Here is a 20,478-nt window from a genome sequence, read left to right as displayed (position 1 = left end):
CATCTCAGTACAGACTAACCCCAGACCTTCCAACATCTCAGTACAGACTAACCCCAGACCTACAAACATCTTAGTACAGACTAACTCCAGACCTACCAATATCTAGGTACAGACTAACCCCAGACCTACCAACATCTCAGTACAGACTAACCCCAGACCTACCAACATCTCAGTACAGACTAACCCCAGACCTACCAACATCTCAGCACAGACTAACCCCAGACCTACCAACATCTCAGTACAGACTAACCCCAGACCTACCAACATCTTGGTACAGACTAACCCCAGACCTACCAACATCTTGGTACAGACTAACCCCAGACCTACCAACATCTCAGTACAGACTAACCTCAGACCTACCAACATCTCAGTACAGACTAACCCCAGACCTACCAACATCTTGGTTCAGACTAACCCCAGACCTACCAACATCTCAGTACAGACTAACCTCAGACCTACCAACATCTCAGTACAGACTAACCCCAGACCTACCAACATCTCGGTACAGACTAACCCCAGACCTACCAACATCTCGGTACAGACTAACCCCAGACCTACCAACATCTCAGTACAGACTAACCCCAGACCTACCAACATCTCAGTACAGACTAACCCCAGACCTACCAACATCTCAGTACAGACTAACCCCAGACCTACCAACATCTCAGTACAGACTAACCCCAGACCTACCAACATCTCAGTACAGACTAACCCCAGACCTACCAACATCTCAGTACAGACTAACCCCAGACCTACCAACATCTAGGTACAGACAAACCCCAGACCTACCAACATCTCAGTACAGACTAACCCCAGATCTACCAACATCTCAGTACAGACTAACCCCAGACCTACCAACATCTCAGTACAGACTAACCCAGACCTACCAACATCTAGGTACAGACTAACCCCAGACCTACCAACATCTTAGTACAGACTAACCCCAGACCTACCAACATCTTGGTACAGACTAACCCCAGACCTACATGATAAAAACTATTGTATGCTGTATAACCTGAAATGTTTTGTGTAATCTTTTTAGCCCACCATCATCAGATGGTGGGCTATTCAAATCGCCCTGCGTCCGTGGTCCGTCGTCCGTCCGTCCGTCCGTCCGTCCCTCCGTCCGTCCGTCCGTCCCTCCGTCCGTAAACAGTTCTTGTTATCGCTAATCCTCAGAAAGTACTGAAGGGATCTTTCTCAAATTTCATATGTAGGTTCCCCTTGGTGTCTAGTTATGCATATTGCATTTTGAAACCAATCGGAAAACAACATGGCCGACAGGCAGCCATCTTGGATTTTGACAATTGAAGTTTGTTATCGCTATTTCTCAGAAAGTACTGAAGGGATGTTTCTGAAATTTCATATGTATGTTCCCATTGGTGCCTAGTTATGCATATTGCATTTTGAGACCAATCGGAAAACAACATGGCCGACAGGCAGCCATCTTGGATTTTGACAATTGAAGTTTGTTATCGCTATTTCTCAGAAAGTAATGAAGGGATCTTTCTGAAATTTCATATGTATCTTTCCCTTGGTGCCTAGTTATGCATATTGCATTTTGAGACCAATCGGAAAACAACATGGCCGACAGGCAGCCATCTTGGATTTTGACAATTGAAGTTTGTTATCGCTATTTCTCAAAAAGTACTGAAGGGATCTTTCTGAAATTTCATATGTAGGTTCCCCTTGGTGCCTAGTTATGCATATTGCATTTTGAGACCAATCGGAACACAAAATGGCCGACAGGCAGCCATCTTGGATTTTGACAATTGAAGTTTGTTATCGCTATTTCTCAAAAAGCACTGAAGGGATCTTTATGAAATTTCATATGTAGGTTCCTCTTGGTGCCTAGTTATGCATATTGCATTTTGAGACCAATCGGAAAACAACATGGCCGACAGGCAGCCATCTTGGATTTCGACAATTGAAGTTTGTTATCGCTAATTCTCAGAAAGCACTGAAGAGATCTTTCTCAAATTTCATATGTAGGTTCCTCTTGGTGCCTAGTTATGCATATTACATTTTGAGACCAATCGGAAAACAACATGGCCGACAGGCAGCCATCTTGGATTTTGACAATTGAAGTTTGTTATCACTATTTCTCAGAAAGTACTGAAAGGATCTTTCTCAAATTTCATATGTAGGTTCCCCTTGATGCTTAGTTATGCATATTGCATTTTGAGACTAATTGGAAAACAACATGGCCGACAGGCAGCCATCTTGGATTTTGACAATTGAAGTTTGTTATCGCTATTTCTAAGAAACTAATGAAGGGATCTTCCTGAAATTTCATATGTAGGTTCCCCTAGGTGTCTAGTTATGCATATTGCATTTTGAGACGAATCGGAAAACAACATGGCTGACAGGCAGCCATCTTGGATTTTGACAATTGAAGTTTGTTATCGCTATTTCTAAGAAAGTATTGAAGGGATCTTCCTGAAACTCATATGGAGGTTCCCCTTGGTGCCTAGTTATGCATATTGTATTTTGAGACTAATCGGAAAACAACATGGCCAACAGGCAGCCATCTTGGATTTCGAAAATTGAAACTTGTTATCGCTATTTCTAAGAAACTAATGAAGGGATCTTCCTGAAATTTCATATGTAGGTTCCCCCAGGTGCCTAGTTATGCATATTGCATTTTGAGACCAATCGGAAAACAACATGGCCAACAGGCAGCCATCTTGGATTTTGACAATTGAAGTTTGTTATCGCTATTTCTCAGAAAGTACTGAAGGAATCTTTCTCAAATTCCATATATAGGTTCCCCTTGGTGCCTAAATCTTAAATTTTATATATAGGTTTCCCTTGTTTGAAAAGTACTAGAGGCTTCTTCTGAATTTACACAGATTAGTAAGACTTAGAAGAAGAGAAAAGTAGAGAAAAGATCAATCTGACATGGAACCTATAAAGAACATTCAATGGTGGGCGCCAAGATCCCTCTGGGATCTCTTGTTTTTTACAGTTTGGTGTTTTTCAAATTATTTTGTGGGTATAAACTTTCAAGGTCAACCCATGTAACAATAATACCTACAACAGTGTTCCTTGTATTTATATTTGTGGTTCCATAGCAACTACAAAAACAACCTGCTGGTGTACCCTCGCTGAATGACAAAAGTTCATACACAACTAACGTTTCATGTTATACAGTAACTGATTTAGACTGACCAGATATATTCTACCAGTCAATCCAGCTGAGCTGTCTTTCTCAATTGTCTGGTCGTTTGTAAACCTAATTCCCTGGCTCTAGGGTCATCTTTTAATTTTCTCCATTGTCATTTGTAAGCAGTGTTTTGATTGGTCAAATCAGAAAAAGTGACATATGACTTTTACCGAATAAATTATTTTCCATATTTCACTCGTAAAAATGTAACAAATATTTCTGACCATATAAAGGATATAAGACAATGTGTTTTGATTTTTAGCTCGGCCCTAATGTGACAATCGGAAAACATGCTACAATAGGAGAGGGCGTTCGTGTGAGAGAATCCATTGTACTGGAAGGAGCCACACTCCAGGTAGACAAATACCTCTGTAACATCTCAAACCACTGATAGGCCAAAAGTAGCCCGAGTTTCCTCTGGCCCTGACACTATGTCTGGTGTAGGCCTTCACCAGACATGGTGGCAGGTCCAGAAGAAACTCAGGCTGGGCCAAAAGGTCGTAAAAGTGGACAGTAAACCCTTCAATGATAATACTCTATGACATCAGGATCTCACTGACTTTGAGATGATGTGGTTTCACTGTGTTACTGAGTTCATGAGTCATTAAATCTAAATCACTACCTCCGCTAGGGATGGAGTCTTGGGCCTCTGGCTTATGCTCAACAAATCGAGCTGAAGAGAAATTCTCTCTAGCAAAGCGATATATATCAAATAGTATTAACCAGGATTTCAACTGTAATCTGAATATTTTACATGCTTCATTCTAACATAAAAACTCATTGTATTTGCATATTTCTTGTGTTGTAAGTTTGAAGTTTGTTTGCTGTTGTCTTATGGCTTTTAAGGAACAATATTGTGGCTTTTATTAGCTAAGGGGCCGCGGTGGCCGAGTGGTTAAGGTGTTCAGACACTTTATCACTAGCCCTCCACCTCTGGGTTGCGAGTACGAAACCTACATGGGGCAGTTACCTGGTACTGACCGTAACCCGTGGTTTTTCCCCAGGTACTCCGGCTTTCCTCCACCTCCAAAACCTGGCATGTCCTTAAATGACCCTGGCTGTTAATAGGACATTAAACTCAAACAAAACAAACAAATCTATTAGCTTCATTTATTAAGTGACTGCAGGGGTACAGTAGTTTGGGGGACGGGTTCTGTTATACAGGGGTACAGTAGTTTGGGGGACGGGTTCTGTTATACAGGGGTACAGTAGTTTGGGGGACGGGTTCTGTTATACAGGGGTACAGTAGTTTGGGGGACGGGTTCTGTTATACAGGGGTACAGTAGTTTGGGGGACGGGTTCTGTTATACAGGGGTACAGTAGTTTGGGGGACGGGTTCTGTTATACAGGGGTACAGTAGTTTGGGGGACGGGTTCTGTTATACAGGGGTACAGTAGTTTGGGGGACGGGTTCTGTTATACAGGGGTACAGTAGTTTGGGGGACGGGTTCTGTTATACAGGGGAACAGTAGTTTGGGGGACGGGTTCTGTTATACAGGGGAACAGTAGTTTGGGGGACGGGTTCTGTTATACAGGGGTACAGTAGTTTGGGGGACGGGTTCTGTTATACAGGGGTACAGTAGTTTGGGGGACGGGTTCTGTTATACAGGGGTACAGTAGTTTGGGGGACGGGTTCTGTTATACAGGGGAACAGTAGTTTGGGGGACGGGTTCTGTTATACAGGGGAACAGTAGTTTGGGGGACGGGTTCTGTTATACAGGGGAACAGTAGTTTGGGGGACGGGTTCTGTTATACAGGGGAACAGTAGTTTGGGGGACGGGTTCTGTTATACAGGGGAACAGTAGTTTGGGGGACGGGTTCTGTTATACAGGGGAACAGTAGTTTGGGGGACGGGTTCTGTTATACAGGGGTACAGTAGTTTGGGGGACGGGTTCTGTTATACAGGGGTACAGTAGTTTGGGGGACGGGTTCTGTTATACAGGGGTACAGTAGTTTGGGGACGGGTTCTGTTATACAGGGGTACAGTAGTTTGGGGGACGGGTTCTGTTATACAGGGGAACAGTAGTTTGGGGGACGGGTTCTGTTATACAGGGGAACAGTAGTTTGGGGGACGGGTTCTGTTATACAGGGGACAGTAGTTTGGGGGACGGGTTCTGTTATACAGGGGTACAGTAGTTTGGGGGACGGGTTCTGTTATACAGGGGTAACAGTAGTTTGGGGGACGGGTTCTGTTATACAGGGGTAACAGTAGTTTGGGGGACGGGTTCTGTTATACAGGGGTACAGTAGTTTGGGGGACGGGTTCTGTTATACAGGGGTACAGTAGTTTGGGGGACGGGTTCTGTTATACAGGGGTACAGTAGTTTGGGGGACGGGTTCTGTTATACAGGGGTACAGTAGTTTGGGGGACGGGTTCTGTTATACAGGGGTACAGTAGTTTGGGGGACGGGTTCTGTTATACAGGGGTACAGTAGTTTGGGGGACGGGTTCTGTTATACAGGGGTACAGTAGTTTGGGGGACGGGTTCTGTTATACAGGGGTAACAGTAGTTTGGGGGACGGGTTCTGTTATACAGGGGTACAGTAGTTTGGGGGACGGGTTCTGTTATACAGGGGTACAGTAGTTTGGGGGACGGGTTCTGTATCGATACAGACTAACCCCAGACCTACCAACATCTCAGTACAGACTAACCCCAGACCTACCAACATCTCAGTACAGACTAACCCCAGACCTACCAACATCTCAGTACAGACTAACCCCAGACCTACCAACATCTCAGTACAGACTAACCCCAGACCTACCTACATCTATGTACAGACTAACCCAGACCTACCTACATCTATGTACAGACTAACCCCAGACCTACCTACATCTATGTACAGACTAACCCCAGACCTACCTACATCTATGTACAGACTAACCCCAGACCTACCTACATCTATGTACAGACTAACCCCAGACCTACCTACATCTATGTACAGACTAACCCCAGACCTACCTACATCTATGTACAGACTAACCCCAGACCTACCTACATCTATGTACAGACTAACCCCAGACCTACCTACATCTATGTACAGACTAACCCCAGACCTACCTACATCTATGTACAGACTAACCCCAGACCTACCTACATCTATGTACAGACTAACCCCAGACCTACCTACATCTATGTACAGACTAACCCCAGACCTACCAACATCTCAGTACAGACTAACCCCAGACCTACCTACATCTATGTACAGACTAACCCCGGTTTGGAGCTTTCTAATTATTTAGTGGGTATAAACTTTCAAGGTCAGCCCATGTAACAATAATACCTACAACAGTGTTCCTTGTATTTATATTTGTGGTTCCATGGCAACTACAAAAAACATCAAAAGTTCATACACAACTAACGTTTCATGTTATACAGTAACTGATTTAGACTGACCAGATATATTCTACCAGTCAATCCAGCTGAGCTGTCTTTCTCAATTGTCTGGTCGTTTGTAAACCTAATTCCCTGGCTCTAGGGTCATCTTTTAATTTTCTCCATTGTCATTTGTAAGCAGTGTTTTGATTGGTCAAATCAGAAAAAGTGAAATATGACTTTTACAGAATGAATTATTTTCCATATTTCACCCGTGAAAATGTATCAAATATTTCTGACCATATAAAGGATATAAGACAATGTGTTTTGATTTTTAGCTCGGCCCTAATGTGACAATCGGAAAACATGCTACAATAGGAGAGGGCGTTCGTGTGAGAGAATCCATTGTACTGGAAGGAGCCACACTCCAGGTAGACAAATACCTCTGTAACATCTCAAACCACTGATAGGCCAAAAGTAGCCTGAATTTCCTCTGGCCCTGACACCATGTGTGGTGTAGGTCTTCACCAGACATGGTGGCAGGTCCAGAAGAAACTCAGGCTGGGCCAAAAGGTCGTAAAAGTGGACAGTAAACCCTTCAATGATAATACTCTATGACATCAGGATCTCACTGACTTTGAGATGATGTGGTTTCACTATGCAAGAGTCATTAAATCTAAATCACTACCTCCGCTAGGGATGGAGTCTTGGGCCTCTGGCTTATGCTCAACAAATCGAGCTGAAGAGAAATTCTCTCTAGCAAAGTGATATATATCAAATAGTATTAACCAGGGTTTCAACTGTAATCTGAATATTTTACATTCTTCATTCTAACATAAAAACTCATGTTATTTGCATATTTCTTGTGTTGTAAGTTTGAAGCTTGTTTGCTGTTGTCTTATGGCTTTTAAGGAACAATATTGTGGCTTTTATTAGCTAAGGGGCCGCAGTGGCCGAGTGGTTAAGGTGTTCAGACACTTTATCACTAGCCCTCCACCTCTGGGTTGCGAGTATGAAACCTACATGGGGCACTTACCTGGTACTGACCGTAAGCCGTGGTTTTTCCCCAGGTACTCCACCTCCAAAACCTGGCATGTCCTTAAATGACCCTGGCTGTTAATAGGACATTAAACACAAACAAAACAAACAAATCTATTAGCTTCATTTATTAAGTGACTGCAGGGGTACAGTAGTTTGGGGGACGGGTTCTGTTATACAGGGGTACAGTAGTTTGGGGGACGGGTTCTGTTATACAGGGGTACAGTAGTTTGGGGGACGGGTTCTGTTATACAGGGGTACAGTAGTTTGGGGGACGGGTTCTGTTATACAGGGGTACAGTAGTTTGGGGGACGGGTTCTGTTATACAGGGGTACAGTAGTTTGGGGGACGGGTTCTGTTATACAGGGGTACAGTAGTTTGGGGGACGGGTTCTGTTATACAGGGGTACAGTAGTTTGGGGGACGGGTTCTGTTATACAGGGGTACAGTAGTTTGGGGACGGGTTCTGTTATACAGGGGTACAGTAGTTTGGGGGACGGGTTCTGTTAGAACTGTTCATTATGATGTTACTTTTGTTGAAGAAATGAATTAAAAAACATTAACGACTTTCCCCTACAGGACCATTGCTGTGTGCTGTACAGTGTGATAGGCTGGAACAGCACGGTGGGTTTGTGGACGAGGGTAGAGGGTACCCCCAATGATCCAAACCCAAACAAACCCTTTGCCAAGATAGAGACAACCTCAACATTTACATCAGAGGGCAAACTCAATCCATCTATAACTGTGATAGGTAAGTGTGACCGATGTTTGCTGTCAGCCATGCGTAAACTTGTCACATTTTAAAATTCTTCTCCAGTTCCGTCAGTGGGATTGATCTGAAACTGGTCGTGAATGGTCCAGAGATGGTGCTAACGAAGTGTTCTTTTTTTTTTGCGGCAGGTCTGAAATCCAACTGCTATCTTTAAAATAAGATTTTAAGCTTTTTCTCCAGTTCAACTGTGGCCATTGAACTGAAAACTTGTGAGGATGTTAAGGAAAGGAAGCTGGCAAAATGTTCTTATTTTTTTTCTCTTCAAAAGGTCAATATGGTAGCCATGATGGCCATTTTGTAACACAATTATACAGTCATGGATTTCTTAAAAATCTATTTTTGAAACTTCTTCTCAAGTTCCACCAGTTAGATTCAGCTGAAACTTGTCTAAATGATCTGAAATGGTCCTGACCGAGTGTTCTTATATTATTCAAGTCATCATCATCATCATCATCATCATCCATCACATGTTGTTTTATGCCTGTGAAAGCCTTTTCCATTGTGGCTTTCATCTCTTGAGGCAAATATTGTTAAGATTCATGCAAATGTTAAGATTCATGCAAATGTGAAGATTCGTGCAAATGTTAAGATTCATGCAAATGTTAAGATTCATGCATGCATTTTCTTCATGTAAATAGTTATTTTGACATCTACAGTAATCATTTGATGACAGATATGAATTCAAGAAAACGTCTTTTTATATTTAAATGTTGATATTTGTGAAGATGCAACAAAACAGTACATATGTATATATTTCTGCAGGATCCAACGTGACCGTACCGTCGGAAGTAGTCATTCTCAACTCCATTGTTCTGCCTGACAAAGCTCTCAGTGGCAGCTACAAGAACCAGATCATCCTTTGAGTACCAAAAACTGTACATCTATCCAAACTGGGCCTGTACCCAACTGGAATTAATTTGTACAAAACTGTACATCTATCCAAACTGGGCCTGTACCCAACTGGAATTAATTTGTACCAAACTGTACATCTATCCAAACTGGGCCTGTACCCAACTGAAATTGATTTGTACCAAACTGTACATCTATCCAAACTTGGCCTGTACCCAACTGGAATTGATTTGTACCAAACTCTATATTTATCATAACTAAATCTGTCCAGTATGCCCAGAATGGACAATCTTGCATAATTATTTATTATATTTTCTGTATTATCATGGTTTTCAAATTTATTTGTCATTCACATGTTGATGTTATCAGATAAAAGGTGTTTTGTGGACTAAATAAATTGTTGTCATTTTGTATCAGAAAGAAAAAGTCTATGAATTGAATTTGCGTCAGCAAATGACCTCTTACCGGAACAATGGAATTTTGCCCACAAATCAAGTTAAGTTTGAAGCAACCTTTGAGAAAACCATAAACTTATATTGACAAAAAATGTGCCTCAAAAATTCACAATTTGAACATATCTTGTCTTTAATATTATTTACCTACATATTTGAGCTCATAATTTGCAGCATATTATACTCTTCATAATATAAGATCATTTGATAACTTACAACATTGTTTTGATTGTTTGGTTTTTGGATAAAAAAGTGAACCCAAATATACACCACTGATGGAAAACATTAAGTAAGACAACACAGGCCCCTGGAACCTTTTGAATTTTATAAACTTTTCTCTAAGGTTGCTTCAAATAACACCTGGTTTTGGTCAAATTGGTTTGTGGGGGAAATTCCATTGTTCCTGTTAGAGGTCATTGAAATATAAAACTTGCTAACCTCAATTTCACACTAGTCATTCCATTACCAAGTGACATTCTGAAAGCTTTAAATGAATGTTCTCGGCTACCATCAGCTGTTAAGTTATCACTGCAGTGCAGAAAGTGAAAACAAGGGGAAGTAACTCTGATAGATCAGAATATAAATGAATGGACCTCTTGCTCTGGAACCATGTAGATAGTAAGCCAGTAAGTAACTGAACAAATTACTGTAAAAGTGGATATTTTCGTGCATTGAAATTTTCGCTTGGTCAGCTTCTTAACTGTTCACGGTGTGGATATTTTTGGGCTGTTAATCATGATGAAAATATATTTTCGCGCTGCGATGTCATTGGCCATTTACACGTACATAAAGTAAGATCATAATTATCACGAAATGAAGAAAGTTTAATGATCAATCAACATTAAATTAGATAAAATACTATCATTTCACTCATTACTCAAATTAGTATAGCCATGTCTCAAATACACATGACCGACCATGACGTTACACATCACGGACGACATGGTTTACTACCAGGAACTTGCGTCTTGGATATTAGTGTATTTAGTTTATTTGGTTGAAATATTCGCGTGCCAATATTTTCACGTGTTATTATATTCGTGTGTGGATATTTTCGCGGAGATGTAATGATCGCGAAATGAGCGAAAATTTCCACGCTGCGAACATTTCCACTTTTACAGTAATCATTTTAGATTTGACAGTTAAAGAACTCACCTGAACTTCTCTAGTTTGTATGGTTATACTAAACCCAACATCTGTAACAGTTTTTAGCTCACCTGGTCTGAAGGACCAAGGTGAGCTTGTCATACCGTGGCGTCCGTCCGTCAACAATTTACTTATTTGACTTCTTCTTCATAACCACTGATCGGAATTTGAACAAATTTGGTCAAAAGCATCCGTATGGGTAGGGGACTCAAAATTGTACAAAGGATGGGGCTGACCCCCTATGGGCCTCTGGGATGGGGCCAAAAGGGGTCAATTTGGCCATATTGATTTTAACAACTTCTTCTCTGAAACCGAGCAATGGATTCCGCTCATATTTGTCTGGTAGCATCACTATTGAGTGGGGATTCAAAATTGTACAAATGATGGGGTTGACCCCCCAGAGGCCTGAGGGGCGGGGCAAAATGTGGTCAATCGGCCTATATAAACAACTTCTCAGAAACCTAGCAATGGATATCACTCATATTTCCATGATAGCATCACTATGGGGATAGTATTCAACCTTGTGCAAATGGTGGGGACCTATAACCTCCTGGGGGCCAGAGGGGTGGGACCAAAATGGGTCAATATAGCTGTACTGATATAAATGACTATTTCTCTGAAGCTTTGCAATGGATATCACTCATATTTCCATGATCACTATGGGGATAGTATTCAAAATTATGCAAATAGTGGGGACCTAACTCCCTGGGGGCCAGAGCCAAAAGGGGTTTATTTGTCTAGATATAAACGACTTCTGAAACCAAGCAGTTGATATTGGTCATTTTTGCCTGGTAGCATCACTATGAAATGGGGATTCAAAATTGTACAGATAGTTGGGCTGACCTCCCGGGGCTTGAGGGGAAGGGCCCAAAGTATTCAATATGGCTAAATTGATATAAGGGACTTCTCCTCTGAAATGGAGCAATGAATATTGCTTATATTTGCTTGGTAGCTTTACTATGGGGTGCAGATTCAAAATTGTATAAATGATGGGGCGGACTCCCCGGGGCCTGAGGGGCAGTGCCAAAAGAGGTCCATTTGGCAATATTGATCTTTTAAAACGACTTTTTCTCTAGAACTAAGCAATGTATGACATTGCTATTTCAATGGTAACATCCCTAGGTGGCTGGGATTCAAATTTATACAATTGATGGGGCTGACCCTCCAGTGGGCCTTAAGGGCTGGGCAAAAGGGAGCAATTTGGCTGTGTTGTTAAAAATGACCTCTTTTTAGATCCCCACCCCGTAACCATATATATATAGCATTGCTGGGCATCAAGAGATAAACAAAAAAATATCCTGTTATAAAAATAAGCCCTGGGGTCTTTCCCCATCCCCTAAAGACTAAGTTTGTTATATCTTTGAAACCATTGTGATCCCCATCCCATAACCATATATAGCATTGTTGGGCATCAAGTGATAAACAAAATAATGATGGAAAAATAGGCCCAGGGGTCTTTCCCCACCCCTAGAGACTCAGTTTCTATGTTATATGTTTAAAACTGTTGAGATCCCCACCCCATAACCATAAATAGCATTGCTAGGCATCAAGAGATAAACAATATCCTGTAATAAAAATAAGCCCTGGGGTCTTTCCCCACCCCTAGGGACTCAGTTTCTTTGTTATATGTTTAAAACCATTGAGATATCCACCCCATAACCATATATAGCAATTGTGAGCATGAAGAGATAAACACAATAATGTTGTAAAAATAGGCCCTAGGGTCTTTTCCCACCCCTAGGGACTTGAATTCTTTGTTATATCTTTGAAACCGTTGAGATCCCCACCCCATAACCATATATAGCATTGTTAGACATCAACAAATAAAGCTGTTAACAAATTGAACATGAACATTATTTTGAAGTTTGATCAAATCAACCAGGTGAGCGATACATGCCCTCTTGGCCTCTTGTTTTTTATTTTGCTCAACTATTAAAATCAACATAACAAACAACAAAAAGCTTCCAATATTGTTTCCAGTTTATTGAGAATACATGTAATCTGATACTGTCTTTGCATGGCAAAGTATATTTCAGTCAATTGCTATAAAAACATCATATTTGGTGTATAATGCACATCAAGTCAGATTCACACTCGCTGTTCTCCATCAAAAACACTACTACATGTACGTCACTAACAACTGGTCCAAAAAGTCATTGTCCAATCAAATTTAAAATACCATTATCAAAATAGCCTGCATCTCTGTGGCGGATCTAAAGAGATTCTGTGGCTTCAGGAGATCCATCCCTCTTCCCAATACCACTTAAATAGATTCTACATACAGGATTCATTTCATACAAGATTTTATGAAACGAGTCGTAGATATTTCTATTTTTGTGAGCCTTGGTGAGCAAGGACTAAAATTTTGAAGCAAGTTTCTTAAAATCTCATATGAAATGAAAACAAGTTGAAGATATTTTTCATCACATTACTAAAAATTCATTTTGACAGGTTCTATAGTAAAAATATGGAACACTAAATCAAACAGAGCCAGCCATTTTTTTGTGCATACACAATTCATGACGATGCATCATGTTTCATATTATGACATCACGATGAATTTGTTATTGGAGCAGCCAATCAAATCGCTCCAGGGTATATAACACTGATCATATATGCAAAAATATTACGCAGGCATATTCACTCGGTAACGGGCCTGTTATATGTATTATAATGATACAACATTTCCCCTATTTTTGAATCTCGAGCAACTTGTCTCTTGATCCGCCACTTTATCAAAAAGACCAGACAAGATCACACTTTATAATTGTCATTAGGATAGCTGTCCTCCATTTGTTATGATAATTAATTATCTTCCCATTTAATCTGACATCAGTCTTTTTTTATCTGGTTCTCATGGACCAGATTACTTAATAAATATCTGAATGATTAAAAACAAGATAAATATGATATCTAAAGGGTGTGAATGCTCTTCTTCAACAAAAAATAATTTCTAGTTAAAATGATAAAGGTCTATGTGGCACAATTTGGCACAGAAAATCCATAAATATCTAATAACTAAAATATGTTTTACAAAATAAAATACTAAAAAGATCTTCTGAAATGAATGGGTAATGCTTTCCTAAAACTAATAGTGCTTAATAAATATGTTTAAATTTTTTTTTATATCTTTTTAAGTATAACTTAATGGACTGCTACCTTTAAAGAGAAATTTAGTTAATCAGATTAATCCATAAATTGATTAATTTCAAAGTTTACACTTTCGGAATTAACCTTAGCCTATTATTAATTTACCCATTTTATTTATGTATTTATTGATATGACAACATAACTTTCTCCAATCTGTTAAACCAAACTGGTTTTCCACAGTGAACTATTTACCTTTATCGGCAGTGAAATACTTATAAGGATAATCTTTGGTATATCACAAATAAATACATGTATTCAATGAACTTTTATTGAGCAGGAATATAATTATGCATGCTGCCCTTGCACAGCTGTAAGTGCCAATTTTTTTTTTAAATACCATACATGTATCTTCTTAATTACTATAGTCCTTTTTCACTTCACTGATGAATTCCGAAATGAATTCTGAAATGCCCATCAGCTTTCATTAAAAAAAAATAAAAAAATAAAATAAACCAATATGACCTTTGACCTCCCATTCTGACACTACCATATATCTCCTGCGATAAGCACAAGGGGTCAACACATATCTTACTCAAATTTACGGTCAATATGGGGGTAATGAATAGCAATGAATCTATAGCAGTTCAGTAAAAAATGTCGAAAATGGAGTGTACAAAGGCTTACTGTTGGAGGAATAATGGTAACATCGAAGTATATGTCCTAAAAAGAGCACGCAGAATAATTTTTATTCTATTTTTGCACAACATACATAACATATTCGAACTAATAAGCACACTACACTTACAAAACCACAAAAGGGGCGAGTATAATCAAACCATGTTCAGAGAAAAATTTCTAAAATTTTTGTGAAATATGGGTGGAAATTTTTTTATTTTTTTTTTTTTTCATTGATATACATTTATGTAGTGAAAACAATCAAGAGTCTTTGGTTAAAAGGCTGAAGATTATATTTGCAGATCAGTGAGGTTAGAAACTTTCTATATTAAATTGGCACATCCGTCTTCTTTTCCTGAAAAAAGGAGTGGTTGTGGTTAGAGGGGCAAATGTGCTTATTAGGTTGAATACGGCATGTCTGAATTAATATATCAGTTTTGCTTTGGAAAAAAGAAAGAACTTTTCATTAATACTTTTAACTTTGACCATTCTGTGCGGCAATTTATTTGGGTTTAGAAAATATTTCATGCACACTGATATCATTAGAGTTTGGTGGTCATTGGCCAAGGAAAAATAATGGTAATAACACAGTATCCTTAATGGAGATGTTTGCTCAACATAAAAATATTCTAATCAGTTTCACAGGAAGTAGAACTGAAGAGAGGTGGAAGACATACCCTAATTATAAAACTGTTTGGAATAAAACTTATAAAATTAATTTAAGAACACATTAAGCATAAGTAAAGGAATTTTTTTTTCAAAACTTGATATTCAATACTGTACATATGATTAAAACAGGAGTGAAAATACTGAAAAATGGATTCATTGGAAAATTGTAATGAGAGTCAAATATACATAAATTACCGGTATATATTTTGGAGTTGTAACCCCAATATGTGATAATGTTGTGTGTAAAATTGTGTCTACCAGTAGATATTTATGTACAAGATGATACAAGAAAGAACACCAGTGAGTAAGTTATGGCTGTAAAAGATACACCATATCCCATCTTATACACCCTTTGGATCATAGCAATGGTGGAAATCTAGACTGAATGTAGAATTTTACAAAATGCTTATGAAAGTCCTTGTATAAATTTCTGTTTGCCAATTTTGGTGAAAAGATTCAACTCTCAAATGTTACGGATGGGGCATTTACTATTTGCAGAATATCATCACTCATAATTTATTATAAAAGAGTTGGGAGATTTTATTGAAGTATATTATTTCATTATAGAGTACATGTACAACACACCACCAAGAGTGGTTTGACTTGATCAGAGGTGTCAGACTTGATCTGGACAGGTCAGACTTGATCAAAGTTGCAAAACTTGATCTGGAAAGGCCAGACTTGATCACAGGTGTCAGACTTAATCTGGAAAGGCCAGACTTGATCTGATGGGTCGCACATGATCATTTGGTGTCCCAACTTGATCTGTAGGGGGCCAGACTTAATTTAGACAGGTCAGATTGTTCATAAGGCCAACTTGATCTGAGGGGGCTAGACTAGATCTAGAGCAGCAAGATTTATCTGGAAGGATAAGATTTGAACAAAAGGGTCACACTTGGTCAGAAGGGGCCACACCATATTGGGAGATAGCGATGGGTTGGCCTCCAAAAATGAATAACGAAGTGTCTAGCCAAAGGACTAACCAGCATACAATTTTTGTTATGATAAATGATATCACTAGTGTTTGACTGAATGTGACACCCTATCCCTCCTTGTGGTGCTGTAATTGGACTACACAATACACTTATTTATATAACTATATATTTATGTACTAACTGTATTCATTATGCAGCTTATATGTTACATAAAAAAACCCTACAAAAAATAAATTATGGTAAAATGTTACAAGTGGAAACAAAAACATACTGTTTTCATCAATCATTTCATTACAATCAGAAAAAAAAAATCTCTCAATCGAATAACTAGACAATTTCTACATATTTAGCGAACATTCTACTATCTCCATGGTAACTGAATATTCTAGCCTAAGATTTAGGCTATATGATATATACACTATTCTGGGCCTGTGATGGGGTACAAATGATATTACGTGTGTAGTGATACAGTGAGAGGTACTGATCGTAAAAGGCACTTCGTCTAATATACAACATATAGGTCTACGACAAGGCGCCAAATATTTCAACAACAATATCTACACAAATTCATGGTTATCATTCAGAGCTCCAATTTAGATCCAAGTGTTTATGAATTAACATGAAAAAACATGAAAAAGAAACACATGACAGTGGAAAAGGATTTCCAATGACAGAGTGTTTAAAACACAACAAAACTTTACCACACAGTCACAACTTTTACAATTAACATAGGATTACAACAGATGTTTATAACATATGAATACAACACGTCAGTTTACGTCACAACATCGATTTGATTTGACCTTTCTCATCGTTGACTTTATAGTTTATCAATCCTTGGTACATGATCAACTCTACTAAGAACTCAATAATGTAGAAACCTGTGAGTTATATGTCAACTCTACTGAGAACTCAATAATGCAGAAACCTGTGAGTTATATGTCAACTCTACTGAGAACTCAATAATACAGAAACCTGTGAGTTATGTCAACTCTACTGAGAACTCAATAATGCAGAAACCTGTGAGTTATGTCAACTCTACTGAGAACTCAATAATGCAGAAACCTGTGAGTTATGTCAACTCTACTGAGAACTCAATAACGCCGAAACCTGTGAGTAATGTCAACTCTACTTAGAACTCAATAATGCAGAAACCTGTGAGTTATATGTCAACTCTACTGAGAACTCAATAATGCAGAAACCTGTGAGTTATGTCAACTCTACTGAGAACTCAATAATGCAGAAACCTGTGAGTTATATGTCAACTCTACTGAGAACTCAATAATGCCGAAACCTGTGAGTTATATTTCACAATCATATCCTACTCACTATATGGAAGCCTTAAAAGGGTTTTTGCATTAATTTGAATGAACTGAGCAAGCTACTTGTTTCATCAAATGGTCCGATAACAAACTTATACCAAACAGGTAAAGCATACTACTAGCCAAAACCTTGGGTGGCTTAGAGGGATAGAGGAAGTAGGTACATAAGCTTAACTGAAAAATTGTGACAAAGTCTCATAAATCTTTTATGAAATGGACATTAAGGTCATTTTATTCTCGCTAACTGATATAAAACAAGTGACAAATATTTGCGAAATGATCATGTTCAAATTGCCTGATCATTGAGCGATCTGGTGTACACCCGTTCAATTGCTGGCTTAGTTCTCGGTGGTTACTCGACGGCATCCCAGCAAATAAAGAGACAAGCAGGATCTATCAGCAAAAATCTGTGGTTCTAAAGCTAACATTTCAGTTTAAACAGCACACTGAAACATGTAACTGGGCTGATGGGTTGATGAAGAGGAAGATGGGATTCAGTTATCCAAGTAAAAGTCTTGAAAGAGAATCATATTAGCTTCTCGTAGCAGCAGAGTGATCAGGGCTCAGGGCACATGTTGAAATCTTTAGATAAGTTTTCAAATTAAGAGTCTGTGATACCTGGCAATAAAATAAATCTGTGGAGGGCTCTGGAGTTAACATATAATGAAACACATACTTTCCACAGGTAAAAATGGAGAAAGGCATTGGCAAAAATGTGTATACATGTATAAACTAAGGCTACATAAGTAGCACTGTCTACAAAAAGGTTATAAACATCTCGGTACAGACAACATGGAATAACAATTGTACATCACAATCTGCGAAATGATTTGATCATGGGACAATGTTTACAGATATACAAATTATGAAGCTAAATGACATTACAAAAGTTATCTCTACGCGATTTCTACTCATGCATGAATGACTTTTCAAAATGGAAACTGGATGTGTAAACTGGCCCCAGTACGATTCCGTAATGTTGATCAACATCAACGATGGATTAGCAACAACCTTACACTACATGCACATACGCAATAGCCAAACTGAAAGACTTTGTTCAAATATCGTTTCCCCACATAAACAACCTTATCTATTAAGGGCATTTTAATCAAGCACAAACTCAAATCAATGGACTACCTGTCAATCAAGTAGTCTGAATGACAACAGGTTTTTCTCTCTCAGTATTTACATACGACCCATGTTAAGAAAAAAAAAGCACACGCATACAACTTACTTAAATAGCATCTTGACAATAACAGCGTTTTAATAACAAATCTCTCAAAAATTGTCTACAAATATTTTTCAGATATCCTGTATGATTTACTTTATATATACAGTATTGTTCTAAATATTTTCAAATTGTATTTTATTTTTTAATTAACAGGTACGTACTAAGGTTGGTTCTGAAATATTTGGCCTAGCTTGATCACAATACTATATTTATTAAGTGCTATCACCCCAGTTTCATCAATATTCCTTTAAATTTTCCATAAGTTCCTAACGACATTTTTTGTATTTTTTTCCTTAAGTCCAATTATGCTTTCTTTGGGAAAATTTTAAGTGCAGGGATTTTCTTAAGATAAGGAATTCTGATGAAAACAGGGGCTGGGCCTGATTTTTGAATACATTCATAAGAATGATTACAGAGCCTTCCACAAGTTTGAAAAAAAGAAAGAAAAACGTGAAGCGTAACACTTCTTACAGTGATTTGAATAAGTGAAGCGATGAAATTCTCAGAAAGAAAATGGACAGGGCACTAAGGGCAGGGCACTTAGCAGGAGAATTACAGTACAATTTGTATATACCTGTACCACACAGGGATTCAGACCACATTCTTGTCTGTCAGACCTGTTTTTATCTATCATACACAAACCTTGAACGCATCCATATTCACACGTTACAGTAAAAAATATTGGGAACATGAATTATGTTTATACATCAACAATTTAAATAATGATTATCACATTTCTCTGATTGAAATTTGTGACTGAAAAACAGTACAACTCAACCGCAATCACTTACTGTTGTGTGTCTCGATACCGAAAGGTGTTCTTATAATGTACAGCACAGTTCATTATGATGAGTAAAGTGTCATAGACAGCATCATCAACAGAATGGGATGATGATATGGTGCCTAATTAAGGTGTGATCATGGATAGGGCATGGAGGGTTACGGACGTGTCACAACAAAGAAGGATCAGTATAGGATAAGGTGTTTGTAATCTATACAACGGCTACAGTTAGGTAGGTTATTAATCACGTAACCCATGGTTACGCTGCTGAATGATGGGACCAAGAAGGGGGGGGGCAGCAGAACCAGGTGGGTTATTGATGACATGGGGTGGAGGGGCAGAACCAGGTGGGTTATTGATGCCAAGGACCAGGTGGGTTATTGATGACATGGACCAGGTGGGTTATTGATGACATGGGGGGGGGGGGGGGGGGGGGGCAGAACCAGGTGGGTTATTGATGACATGGACCAGGGGGTTATTGATGACATGGACCAGGTGGGTTATTGATGACATGGGGGGGGGGGGCAGAACCAGGTGGGTTATTGATGACATGGGGGGGGGGGGGGGGGGGGGGCAGAACCAGGTGGGTTATTGATGACAAGGACCAGGGGGTTATTGATGACATGGACCAGGTGGGTTATTGATGACATGGGGGGGGGGGGCAGAACCAGGTGGGTTATTGATGACAAGGACCAGGGGGTTATTGATGACATGGACCAGGTGGGTTATTGATGACATGGGGGGGGGGGGGGGGCAGAACCAGGTGGGTTATTGATGACAAGGACCAGGTGGGTTATTGATGACATGGGGGGGGGGGGGGGGGGGCAGAACCAGGTGGGTTATTGATGACAAGGACCAGGGGGTTATTGATGACATGGACCAGGTGGGTTATTGATGACATGGGGGGGGGGGGGGGGGGGCAGAACCAGGTGGGTTATTGATGACAAGGACCAGGTGGGTTATTGATGACATGGACCAGGTGGGTTGTTTTCAAGTTTGGGTATCATCCTGTTCAATGAGACCATGTGGGTTATTGTTCAGG

General features: G+C 39.4%; 1 protein-coding gene and 2 long non-coding RNA genes across 10 annotated transcripts in view; 2 read left to right on the top strand and 1 right to left on the bottom strand.

Annotated features, from left to right (window-relative positions):
- LOC117316504 (mannose-1-phosphate guanyltransferase alpha-like) overlaps positions 1-9,528 on the top strand; it is a 35,483-nt gene extending 25,955 nt beyond the window's left edge. For 5 of the 8 annotated variants that reach the window (XM_033871121.1, XM_033871118.1, XM_033871119.1 and 2 more), the window contains 3 exons: positions 3,429-3,521; positions 8,094-8,265; positions 9,049-9,528. In XM_033871121.1, coding sequence (XP_033727012.1) covers positions 3,429-3,521; positions 8,094-8,265; positions 9,049-9,149 — 366 coding nt within the window. In that variant the 3' untranslated portion in view covers positions 9,150-9,528. The remainder of the gene's footprint in view (positions 1-3,428; positions 3,522-8,093; positions 8,266-9,048) is intronic. The other 3 variants (XM_033871116.1, XM_033871114.1, XM_033871117.1) reach the window with 3 other exon arrangements.
- A 3,173-nt stretch (positions 9,529-12,701) lies between these two features.
- On the bottom strand, positions 12,702-19,752 carry LOC117317142. Its single transcript, XR_004530108.1, has 2 exons — positions 17,350-19,752; positions 12,702-17,304 (listed from the first exon to the last, which is right to left on the bottom strand). It is a non-coding gene; the product is annotated as an uncharacterized LOC117317142 (long non-coding RNA).
- A 455-nt stretch (positions 19,753-20,207) lies between these two features.
- On the top strand, positions 20,208-20,475 carry LOC117317140. The gene is made up of 3 exons (XR_004530106.1): positions 20,208-20,224; positions 20,271-20,319; positions 20,366-20,475. It is a non-coding gene; the product is annotated as an uncharacterized LOC117317140 (long non-coding RNA).
- Positions 20,476-20,478: the final 3 nt, after the last annotated feature.

This window comes from Pecten maximus, chromosome 18 (assembly GCF_902652985.1).
Source record: "Pecten maximus chromosome 18, xPecMax1.1, whole genome shotgun sequence".
NCBI classification, from domain to species: Eukaryota; Metazoa; Mollusca; class Bivalvia; order Pectinida; family Pectinidae; genus Pecten; species Pecten maximus.
The sequence above is the reverse complement of the archived record's forward strand: the minus strand, read 5'-3'. Positions and strand labels throughout refer to the sequence as shown.